This window comes from Ascaphus truei, chromosome 2 (assembly GCF_040206685.1).
Source record: "Ascaphus truei isolate aAscTru1 chromosome 2, aAscTru1.hap1, whole genome shotgun sequence".
Taxonomy (NCBI): Eukaryota; Metazoa; Chordata; class Amphibia; order Anura; family Ascaphidae; genus Ascaphus; species Ascaphus truei.
The window spans coordinates 15,535,668-15,548,320 of NC_134484.1; the positions used below are offsets into that span (position 1 = coordinate 15,535,668).

Sequence of the window (12,653 nt, forward strand, 5' to 3'; positions counted from 1 at the left end):
TCAGTATGAATGGTAAGTAAGTCCAGACCACAGAAAAAATATATAATAAGTATACATAGACCTCTTAGTAATGGTGAGAGATGGTTAGACACACAGCTGAAATTGAATAAAAATTAGACCCTATAATGTGCTGCAAATCATCTCTGTAAACTGATGCCAGAACTAAGCTGCACATTTGGAATAAGCAGCAGGAGAGAAAAGTCCAAATAGTGCACTAATAGCACTCATGTTAAATCCCCAGAGATGCAGAGCTCAAAGGTAATGAGCAAAGATTCTGTGAAAGTAACCCTGGGACATGGAGCACTTCAGATAGATAGTATACAGGGCACTGAGGAAGTCCTGTGATAAAGACCAGCGTCTCACGTTAAGGCAGCAAGGAAGTCCTGTGATACAGACCAAAGTCTCACGTTATGGCATCAGCGACATCACAGAGGAGGATTTCAAGCAGTCTGGTGTTGCACAAGGGTCACAGGGTGGTGGGGGTGCTGTCACAGCTCTGCTCCGACGGCCGTTTTTCCAAAAAGGCTTCTTCCGGGAGCGTACGCTGTGACAGCACCCCCACCACCTTGTGACCGTGTGCAACACCAGACTGCTTGAGATCCTCCTCTGTGATGTCGCTGATGCCACCTTTGAGCTCTGCATCTCTGGGGATTTAACATGAGTGCTATTAGTGCACTATTTGGACTTTTCTCTCCTGCTGCTTATTCCATATGTGCAGCTTAGTTCTGGCATCAGTTTACAGAGTTGATTTGCAGCACATTATAGGGTCTAATTTTTATTCAATTTCAGCTGTGTGTCTAACCATCTCTCACCATTACTAAGAGGTCTATGTATACTTATTATATATTTTTTCTGTGGTCTGAACTTACTTACTATTCATACTGATTATTATCTTTTGCATTGGATCGGCCGATCTTAGTCACACTACTGGGGGAATTTTTTTTCCCCTGGTTCTGTTATGGTATATTTGTAATAACATATTTTTACTTTGTTTTGGTTCTTACCAGACCTATTGTACCTCTTTGGTGTTTCAACGTTGTGTCACACAGCGATTTGTTATATGATCTGTGTGGGTCTGTTTTATGTGCTTTTCATACTCTTTGCTAATAAAATCCATTTTTTTCTACTTTTCATTATACAGTGTTTGAGTGCACCTCTTTGACCCTACTTTTTCTTTTTGTGTTATATATTTCCTTTGGGTCGGTAGCACCACCAAAGGGTCACTCTTTACCCTGACCTTTGGTTAACTGAGTATCTAATCAACTAGGGGTGATTTGACTGTGGCATCTTTTGTGTGTCTTATATTTCAGTTTTAGTCCGGACACCTCTAAAACAATAAAAAAAAAACTTTATTTAAAACATCCTGTTATACAGTACTTCATATTTTATTTCTATCAATATATCATTTACATATTGTAACATAGTATCTCCCACACCCAGGAGTTCCAAAACCTATCAAACCTGGTGAAAATATGTTTATGAGCTATGGAATTACTATATGTAAATACAAATTTATACTGGGAGTCAGGGTGTAAAGAAATGTTAATATAATATTCTATACCACTAATAGGTATTTCATATACTCTGTGTTATCGTGTAGTACACAAGCACAATACTTTTACAAAAGTATGCAAACCTAACATATGTTTATTAACTCATTGCAGCCCATTCTTTTATAATATGTTGTGTTGTTTTTATATGTTTGCATTCTTATTAAACTTTATTTTTAAATGGGCCGGCCGAAATGATGACATCAGCTGTGCTAAAACCCTTTGCTCAATTCGGATTGGCCGTGCACACCCCCAATGTTCGACCAATCCTTAGAGACCGGTGGGTACAAATTCCCTATGAGTGCTCTGTATAAAATCATTCTGATGAAGTAGTTGGTGAACCACGAAACGCGTAGGATTTTATACTGTTTATATGCTTTTGAATTTTTTAGCCCTTAGTACTGACGTGTGGCTCAATATTGTTTTTTTGGCATATCCCGTCTAGCCGCAGCTGCTGTGGCGATATACAGTGATGTCATCAACTGCCGCTTCACACTGTCAGGGTTACCTTGGGCTGGAGTCTTTTTACTCTCTTCGGACACTAGTATCCATATTGCCCCACTGGTGTCTGCAGTTGTTTCATTGTGATTTCCTGACAGAAACCTCATGGACAATCCCTCGGGATGCTGTCTGGTGACATCGGGTGTCTCTATTTCTAACACTGCTGTGCATGCGACCCTGGAAAGTTATTTCTATTTTAAATATCTATCCCCGGAACACACTGCCAAAGAGACTGGTTCCTGTATACGTCAAGGAGGATTTATCGTGCCCGCTTGTGCGGTGCCACCTCCGGTGAAGAAACCAGCCCTATTCCGACACGCTCCAGGAGAGACCAGACGGTGTCGAACATCGATCTCGTCCGCTCCAGTGTGGTAACCCATGTCTTACAGTATAACATGAAATGTTTAAAAGAATTACTCTGATGTACACACACTACATACCATTTCAATGATCAATTTTATTATACTAGATTTTACTTCACTATGAGCGTTGTGCGCTGTTTTTGGTCTTCACTTTCTTCGAACAATACTTTTACAGCAGGCAAAATTCAAATATTCTTTTAAAACATTACTCTAACAAACTTTAGAATACAATGCTAGCTAAGTTTATTTTAACCCTTATTATTCTTCTAAATCATTCAATGGTAGAGTGACACAATATCTCACTCCACGACATATAATAAGTATTCCTCACAGAATTTACCATGTTTTTTCTAAAACAAAAACAAAACAAACAAAAAAACATTTAAAAAGGATGTCCCCTTTTTCTTTTTCAGTGCAAAACAAAGAAATTCGAACGCTTCTGATTTATAGTCAAATAATTTCATATGATCCTAAAAAATTATACATTATCATTGATAACAAAAAATGTACACTAGACATTAGTGCATTGTTTGCCTACACTCTGGGTGAGGGAAAAAAAAAAAAACAGTTTAATTCTTATTCCTGCAAAAAAACCCCCACAAATTTAATAAGAATGTCCTTTTTCTATGCTTATTCTTATAATGTAACTAATCTGGATACTTTCATGATATCTGCATTCATTTCTTTTAAACTACTTTAAAAACTACTTTTTTTTTTTAATTCTAGCAAATTTCTATCAAGGTTAATAGTTAACCTGTATACTGTGAAGTTTACAAACTCCTGTGTTAGTTTCGGTGAAGAAGGGAGGTGCGGGGGCTGCTTCTGCAGCTGTGGGCTACAGACATGAGAGCTGAATTGATTTTTAGGTTCAGTTCATCGTTTTCCTTGCAATCCCTTTATATCTCTGCTGATCTCTTCCCCTGCTTTTCTTTCCACAAAGCATACACTTTATATTGTATCCCTGATACAGTTCTAGGAATTTTGCAACAACTTTGAGATTGGTCTTTGAAATACTGATTTTTCAACCCTAACACTGAACATTGGTTAAAATGTAGGTCTATTTCACATGTCCTATCCTGACATTCAACTAGTATAATTTCTTCCTCATGTATTACGACCAGCTTGTCATGAGCTCAAACTTTCTTTTATCTTTATCAAGGTAAAATTTATTTTCATATAGTTATTTAAATTCACTCATAACTTTCTTCCATAGAGCTTTCCACAAATCTGTGAGGGGACCAGTATTTTTATTAGCCTGTCTTTGGGTAAAAGTTTTTTGTTTGAAATCCACGCTCAAGCTGTCCTCATAGAATTTTTTTTTTATACTCGTGCTGCATCCGTAGTGAGAACTCCTTAATCTCCTAGAGAATGTGAGAACCCAAAGGGGGACTCACACAAGACACACAAAGAAAAAGCGGAGAGAATGCACAGAGTATAAGGTATATAACTGTATATAGATTCAAAGTCCCACTAAGTGGACTACAACAATAACAGTAACAGAAAATAAAAGTACTTACAAACTAGCTAAGGCATGCAGAGGTGAGGCTGGGAGATCCGGGGTGAGATCAGATGGGTAGATTAAAAACGGTTCCAGGTCCACGATGCTCCATTGACCGTGTCCTCCTCTCTCCAACTCGTACACCTCTCCAGCCTGTGGACGCATATGCAACAGCCCCGCGTGACCTCAACGCATTTCGCACTACGTACTTCGTCAGGAGGTCACATGTTGGGGCTGCTTGGGAGCTTACAAAGAATCACACAATCAGTGGGATCTCTCCCATTGATTCAACCTAAGCATATGCAAACCGCTGTCAGTTGATACTAAGTGCAATGGAGTTGCAAACATGTTAATACATGCTACGACTCTGCTTTGTAAATGTAATACATTTAATGTGCTTGTGAATTATGACTAAAAACTAATAATATAATGATAATTCAAGGATAATTAGCTTATCATTGCAGCAATTCATTCTTCAATAGTAAATTAACCAGTTGCATGCTGGAATATATATGAGCTGTGAAGTGATCTTCCCTGTTATAGAGAAGTCTTACATGTCTCTGAATTCCCAATCCCATTTATATTCTAGAGTTAGGAGAAAAACTATTTACAATCTAATACTTTCATTGACTGCTTTCCATATGGGACTAAGAAAAAAAATACAGCATAAATATGGGTGGTTCTCCCTCCAGCAAAAAAGAGAGGTACATGAGAATTTTACCAGGTAGTGTTAGGACCTGAAAATTGGTCATGCATGACATTGGCTGCAGGCTTATAATGCTTTGGCCAAAGGGTTTAACTACTGTAAATGACCTTTACTCATGAGCAGATGAGCACTGAAGTATTGCACTATATGTTGTGTCACTTTGTATGTTGCGCTTGGCCTTTGTGTTTTTGTTTGTACAGCATAAATTTGTTTACATCATTTTTTTTCTTCTAAAAGTTAAACCTCTTATTTCACAATGAAGAATAGGATCAAGATGACAAAGGCAAAGTGAAGTTATTTTCTATGGGAGAAAAAAAAAAAAAAAAAATGTTTTTAATTCAACTTCCGTAAGTCGAGTTTTAAAGGGAAGAAATGTGAAACACCCATATCCTTAACTTTTTTTTGTTACCAGAGGTCTGCAACATGTTGCAAACACTTTGGCAGTTAAAGATTTCAACACAACTAGTCATCTTGATATTTGCTTTGAAAATTAAAAACAAAATCCTTTGTGGGGACTGTTAACTTGAATGATGAATGAGAATTTCAGTTGTAGGTGATACCTTTTTTATTTGGACTACGGACTATATATTTTAAAGACAAGGTTTGGAGAGTACTACTCTCTTCCTCAGGACTGGCATTACTGATCTACCAAACAAAAGGCAGAAATCTTGTGGTGATGGAGGATGGGAAAAGATGTCCGTGAAAAAAAGAGGGGGAGAGTGAGGCAAAGGGCAGGGATACAAGAGACAAAGTAGGTTAAATGCATGAAACGGTGAAAACTACAGTAGTTGTGGGGTGTGAAGAGAGACACAAGGAAAAGGTATCAGTATAGGATATAGGCAGCATCGGGGGCGGATTGGAGGTGACCTGTGACCCGGGCATTTCACTTACCTGCTCACCCTCCTCACAAATTGCCGCGGCCATGTGATGTCGCTGCATCACGTGACGGCACATTGTCATGACAACGCATCACATGCCACAGCAAAATCATGATGTCGCGAGAGGAGGGCGTCTCTCTTACAGAGGCCCTGCTTTTTCACCTGGTAATCATTTTCATTGCTGTGGGGAAGAGCGCGGGGCCTGTTACTGCAATGCAACGCGCAGCACCGGTCCAAAGCACTCCCCCCCCCTGTGGGCCTGTGCTGCAGGCGTGATGTGGCAGTTGCCCACCGGGCATTTGCCCAGTATCCCGACAGCCCAATCCACCCCTGGGCAGCTTGCCCAGAACAAGGAAACATGTTCACATTTTAACTTTTTAATCGTTATAATAATGTATCAATGCATCCTTGTTAAGTCCCCTTTCATTTGTGTAGAAGTGTGGAAATTCTCTACTGTTTTCATTTACAACAGGGTATCTAAAGAATGTGTTTGCTCCCTCTCAGCGATAGGGCAATCAGATTTAAATATTCACACCTCCACATATGGAAAAAAAATAAGCAACAGAACAAGAAAGAAAAAAGTCGAAAAACTATTTAAAAATATATACAGTATGCGTCTGATTTGAAATGGCCTGAACCACCTAATAAACATTTACAGATGTAGCAGATGTTATATCACCTTTTACCAAATGGTTATGACATCCTTTGAAGAAGGAGGGGCTTAGTGAGTAAAGACATTTACGAGTTAAATCAGCTGACAATTCCCGATTGCAGCTCCTTGTGACCTTGGGCAAATCACTTATCTCCATGCGCCTCTGGCACCAAAAACATAGATTGTAGCTCATCTGGGCAGAAGATGTCTATGTAAAAATTCCTATGTGCTGTCTACCGCACACTATAGTCTAATTGATAAGAATCTTGAGCCCCAATGGGATAAAAGCACTACAGTATATGAAATAATGTTGTTAGTGTTGTTACTGGTGCCTCCCTTATGAGTTGCAGTAAAGCATGCAACAAATATCACCACTGCAGTAATGTGATATCGTGTGATCACAGGTGCAATAATATCTGCTGTCACTAACTTGAAGAGAAAAGAATTGAGCGCAAATATCGTTAAGGGTGATGAATGTGAATACTCTTCAGTGATGAAACTGATAATACATTTATACAATCCCTGAAGCTCCCGAGATGGACTCAATCCAAGTCCATAAATGAATGGCAAAAACCGAGATTCAGCAGCACAAATGGATCATGGTCCATGAGTGGTATAAACAGTGCAGTTGCTCAGAGTAACCAACTCGTGTGAGCTTCCAAGTACTCTCATTGTGGCGTCCATCAGAGCCAAATGAAGAATGTTGGGTACAAATGGAGGGGGATCCCATATAGAAAAATGAAGACATTAATAGTGCAGATTCCTTTTTAATTATGTAGCCCTCTTTCCCCCTAAATAGAGAGAGAGACTACCGGTGCTGCCGTTACCTGTTGGCTTACAGAGGGCCCAAGCCTCCGCCTCTGGGAGCCTTGGGTTGGTATAACTATCGTCTCGATGCAGCACCTCCACCTGCGAGGGATTCCAGCGTAGAGGGAGGAGCCCCTCTCAGGAGCCAATAGTAATAGTAAACACACACAGTATATAATAACAACCTTTACAGACAGCACATATAAAAGAACACAACCACACAGTATAATGAACACCCCGCCCAGTACCACCAGTGAGTGTCCAAAGTACATCGGGTGCTAGGCACCAATACCCTGATGTCCCTTTCCCAATGTCTAGCCCACCCAAAAGTGTAGGGCGTAGCGCTATCCCGTGAACTGTTGGTGCACTTTGTTGAGGTATCTGCCTAATACTCCAGTTCTCGGTGCGGCTGACTTAGCAACGAGGCTCCGCGATGGCATCCGTCTCTGCGTTGGGTGGACTATGGTAGGAGAGTCTCACCTTTAAGAGTCTTGATAACACTGCGGTGGTATGGTCCCAAACCACAGGCCATGATCACCGCGCAGCGTCTTCACTGTGTCCCTGACACTACAGTAAAATGGGGGTGTCCCTATCTAAGGGCCTTCCCTGAAGCAGCCACAAGCTACACGTGATTGGGGCCTATCTGGGACATAAGGGGGATTCTCTGGCTAAGTCTGAGTGCCACTGACACTCAGACCCTACCTTCCCCTTGTCTGACATGGCTCCAACTGACTAGCGTGGCTCCAAGCGCTCAAAAATGTATCTCTTCTCCTCAGAGGATCCTAATAGTCCTATTAGCTGAGCTGGCCCATGACTTATACCCCAAAGCACTATGGGGCTTGTAGTTACCATGCAGAGCCTGTATGTAATGGCCACCACAATTGTGAAGCCTCTGCTCATGCATGAACTTGTAATGACCGCCGGGTGCTTGCTGCACATGCGCGAGCCTCCCCGACATGACATGACACCGGCGACCCACTCGCCCGCATCGACATCCCCCACACCCACGATACCTGTGCCGGTTCTACCTGCCATTCCGGCGGCACCGACAACTCTCTGCAGCGTGCCCACAGCCGCAACAGCTTCCCTCTTCCCCGCATCGGAGGTAAGGGGGGGCAAGGGGGACACAGCTACAAATAAAAAACGATAAAAGTATTATACTCACAATCAAGCTGCATAAAAAGGTGTTGAGACCACCCAGGGTCAGAATCTGGACGAGGCGCTACAGTCCTGCCATCGGTGTTCCAGCTGCGACGGCCGTTTGCAGGGAAAGTTGTCAATTACCAGGGACAGAGGGACCAAATCTCGGCTGACAATGCCTCCAGAAAGATCACTAGCAACTGGTAGTTGATTACTCTGAACAACCACACTGCTTATACCCCTCACGGACCATGACCTATTTGCACTCCTGAATCTCTGTTTTTGCTATAACTGTAACTTGGACTCATTCAATTTGATCCTCTGATGTATTGTGTCTATAAACTTTACAGTGCCTTTAGGATGATTTCAGAACTCCATCAGGGTCACTTATGAGGTCTTGAGAACCTCATGGCACTTTGTTCATTTTTTAATGGGATTTTGAAGTTACAGTTCTCTAAGAGCTACAAACTTGACCCGGAAGGCAGAAGAGGACTTGCCTGTCCCTATGACATTTGGAGTGGTTCCATGTGATCTCTCAAGAAGCATTCACGTGGATACAACATCAAAAGGCCTGCGACACTTGGGTGCTGTCTGTCTTTCAGCATCATAAATATGACGGGGGTTGTTTTGGGTCCTAAACACTTCCGGAAAAAAAGTTACAGTTTAAACCAATGGGATTTTGTTGTTTGCTATATCTAGGGCAGTATTTTGCACCAGGATTTTGCAGTTGGAATATTTTGCTAAATAGCCCCCTGACTGTTTCTATTATACTATTGACGTTAAATAAATTATGGTGGATAAAAAAGTGACAAAAACCCTTCACCGTATAACATACAGCAAACAAAAAATGTCACTTGTGAGCACATTCATGCCTCAGACAGGTCTGCAACCCTGCCTTTCCCCAATTATCTCTTAGCATAGTGCTTCCACTGCAGCAAGGGATTCTGGGAAATTATATTCAAATGAGCACTCGGTGTCACCTTTGGCTTCAAATCCATTGACAAATTACAATATTTCCTTTTCAGAGGACCAATCACATATTTCAATGGAAATTCATAGAAGTACAGATTGCATGCCCTTAACGATGCAATCCAACCCGTTTTATCTTTCTTCTTTTCTTCATTGTTTTTTTAAATACAGGAATGAAGCAAGGGGTCTCTGGAGCGGAACCCCCATTCATTTCAGCTCTGGGGACTCCTGCTTCCTGAGGTACTTACAACTGTAGGGGGCAGCGGGAGCCACTTCAGGGTTCACTGTAACACACGTGTGGTTCAATAAGGAGCCGTGACATCATCCAGTGCAGTTTCCTATTGGCCCATGTGATAAGGAAACTGAAAACTGCAGAGATACAGGCACCCCCTTCGGAGGCAAATATCTGCAGGAGAAGGGGGTCCCCGAGCTGAAATTAACAGGGTTCAGCACCGGAGACCCCCTGCTTCAAATTTGTATTAAGAAAATTGAAGAATAAATAAAGAAAAATCAGCTTGGATTGCACATTTACATACAGAAATCAAACTGTAGTTTAACCAGGTAAGAATGAATGGCACTGTACCTTTTGCTATTTCATTATACTGTACCTTTGTAACCCAATCCTTCAATGTATTCTGACCGTGCCAATCTGTGCTGGATCAGGTAGTAGGAATAATGCACACTGCTGTTTACACTTTTTTTTATTAGAAATAAAACACATTCATTTGTGCTCTGAAAACTGTACAGAAAGAACTGACAAACACAGAGGTAAGAAAAAAATGGAATTAACCAGAGGAACTGGGCCAAAAAAATAGTAGAATCTGAACAGTTATTAAACAAACACGTCGTTTTAGTTATTACTTAACACTGCTAATGTTCGGAAACTTGATGTTCTGGGGGGATTGAGTATTAAAAAAAAAAAAAAATTTAAACACAGTATAAAGATTTTTATTTGCTAAAATTCGGTGTGTAATTATAATAATTACAATATTATACAACACGGCATCAGAGGCCTTGTGCTTTCTTTTCATATATATATAATCTATTATCTGACAATTACATCACAGTTTTAAGTAATCTTGTATCTCTTGATTTACTATTTTGGGTTTTTAATTGTTTTAACATTTATTGATTTATTTTAATATACAGCTAATGACAAGATAAATGCCATTTTTAGAAACACTGGCGCAAAAATGCTTGCATATCAAGCAACCTCCATCAAGGCTAATGTATGTATCTTTTCCCATTGACACGTCCACCAGTAGCTTTCACTTTTGGTCTCCAAAGCCAACTCTCGGGCTCTGCACATATTCAGCCAAAACTGCTTTGTCCTACAAAGTGGCTTCAGTGAGACCACCCACATCGCCGCTGAGAAAACATACGGCATTGTTGAAGTCTCCGCCGATCTGCTCGATCCCTGGTCCAATGGAAAGGGGTTTTCAAAAGGACGAGAGCCAAGAAACAAGTGCTCTTAGGTTTCAGAACACTTTATTTCATCTTCATAGCTTAATATTCTAGGCAATCTGTCAAGTCCCACAAGCCATGTTACAAAGCTATATAAAACATTTCTGTAGATGGTAATCCTCTTATGACAATCTTCTGCTTAACCAAGCAAAGAATGAAGGCAAGGTAATCAGAAGGTACTCTTACTTTTTCTTTATAACAGTGAAAGACTTACTTTCCATGTATAACCTCTACTTGCTATACGTTTAAAGCCTCACATAGCTGAGAATACGTGACTCGGTTCTAATGTCCAAGTACTCAGATTTCCGGGATGATTCACTTCTGGCTACCTCAACCTCGCCCAGTCACTGTCGCTGCTCTGGGCCAGCTCGAGTGGAGACCAGTGATATAGCCGTAATTTTACATGGAGATGGTGAGCAAGATATAAAATCACTGAAGATTTATCTCAGTGTCAAAAGTAGTTGGGCCCAATACCATTATATAATATGCCAGAATAAGATATAATCATTGTTAATTTCTATCTGATACAGTAAACTATTTTGTTTTGAGTAACAGGGTAATGGAGAATAATTGCCAGTCAACCACATCGATTACTCCTACTCGTTTTCAAATTCTGGTAGCTTTATTTTTAGGAGGATGAAGACTCTTCTGAAGTTGGTTTCCATCCACTGAGCCTTTTTATCCCATATCTAACTTTCCTCTTCTTCCATACCTGGGAAAGGTCATGTTGTGTTGCACCTACCTCTAAGAGTGTCTAACGTAATATCCCTTCTGAGAACAATGCAAAAGTCGTTTAACAAGGTTTCAAAAGAAACCAAACTTTTCTCCTTTTTATACGGAATCATATTCTTTTGAAACAAAAACAAGTCTTCTTTTTTTTTTACTTTCAGACTTCAGTCTGAAGATCAATTATGTCCTGTCCCACCAGAGGTATTGTTGCTCCTGTTTTCTCCCACTCCACAGTCTTTAGTTCTAAAGGAGAAGGGGACACAGGTTCCATGTCCTTTTTAACCCATGATGGGGGGGACTGGATTTTCTTCATTCCTTCCCAGGGCCTCTTGTTTGGCGTCTGTTGTTTTTCTAACTGTAGAAGGAAAAAAACGAAAACAAAATGAACACCATAAAATAATCCCCCAAACTATTTTAAACAACTACATTCTAAAAATACTGAACATTTGCATTATATATATATATATATATATATATATATATATATATATGTATATATATATACATATATACATATATAAATACACACACAGTTAGGTCCGGAAATAATTGGACACTGATACAAGTTTTGTTATTTCGGCTGTGTACCAAAATAAATTCAAGTTACAGTTAAATAATGAATTTGAGCTTAAAGTGCCGTCTATCAGCTTTAATTTGAGGGTATTCACATCCAAATTGGAGAAAGGGTTTAGGAATTAAATATCTTTAATATGTAGCCCCCTCTTTTTCAAGGGACCAAAAGTAATTGGACAATTGACTCAAAAGCTGTGTCATGGACAAGTGTGGGCTATTCCTTCGTTATTTCATCATTAATTAAGCAGGTAAAAGGTCTGGAGTTGATTCCAGGTGTGGCATTCGCATTTGGAAGCTGTTGCTGTGAACCCACCACATGCGGTCAAATGAGCTCTCAATGCAAGTTAAACAGGGCATCACAATGGCACTGGGTCACTAGTGTTTATTGATGATGTGACAGAAGACAGAAGCAGCCGGATGAATTCTGAAATGTATAGGGATATATTGTCTGCTCAGATTCAGTCAAATTCAGCGAAGTTGATTGGACAGCGCTTCACTTTACAGATGGACAAAAAAGCAACCCAGGAGTTTTTTAAGGCAAAGAAGTGGAATATTCTGCAATGGCCAAGTCAATCACCTTATCTCAACCCAATCGAGCATGCATTTCACTTGCTGAAGACAAAATTTAAGGCAGAAAGACCCAAGAACAAACAACAACTGAAGACAGCTGCAGTAAAGGCCTGGCAAAGCATCACAAAGGAGAAAACCCAGGTATTTGTGATGTCCATACATTCCAGACTTCAATCAGTCATTGCATGCACAGGATTCTCGACAAAGTATTAAAAATGAACATTTTATTTATGATTGTGTTAATTTGTCCAATT

General features: G+C 40.3%; 1 protein-coding gene across 8 annotated transcripts in view; it reads right to left on the minus strand.

The window, feature by feature from the left end:
- Window positions 1-9,741: 9,741 nt before the first annotated feature.
- Window positions 9,742-12,653, minus strand: part of ADGRB1 (adhesion G protein-coupled receptor B1) — a 553,612-nt gene continuing 550,700 nt past the window's right edge. For 5 of the 8 annotated variants that reach the window (XM_075581573.1, XM_075581570.1, XM_075581571.1 and 2 more), the window contains one exon: window positions 9,749-11,611. In XM_075581573.1, coding sequence (XP_075437688.1) covers window positions 11,414-11,611 — 198 coding nt within the window. In that variant the 3' untranslated portion in view covers window positions 9,749-11,413. Of the gene's footprint in view, window positions 11,612-12,653 lie in introns of all 8 variants that reach the window. The other 3 variants (XM_075581569.1, XM_075581558.1, XM_075581572.1) reach the window with 2 other exon arrangements.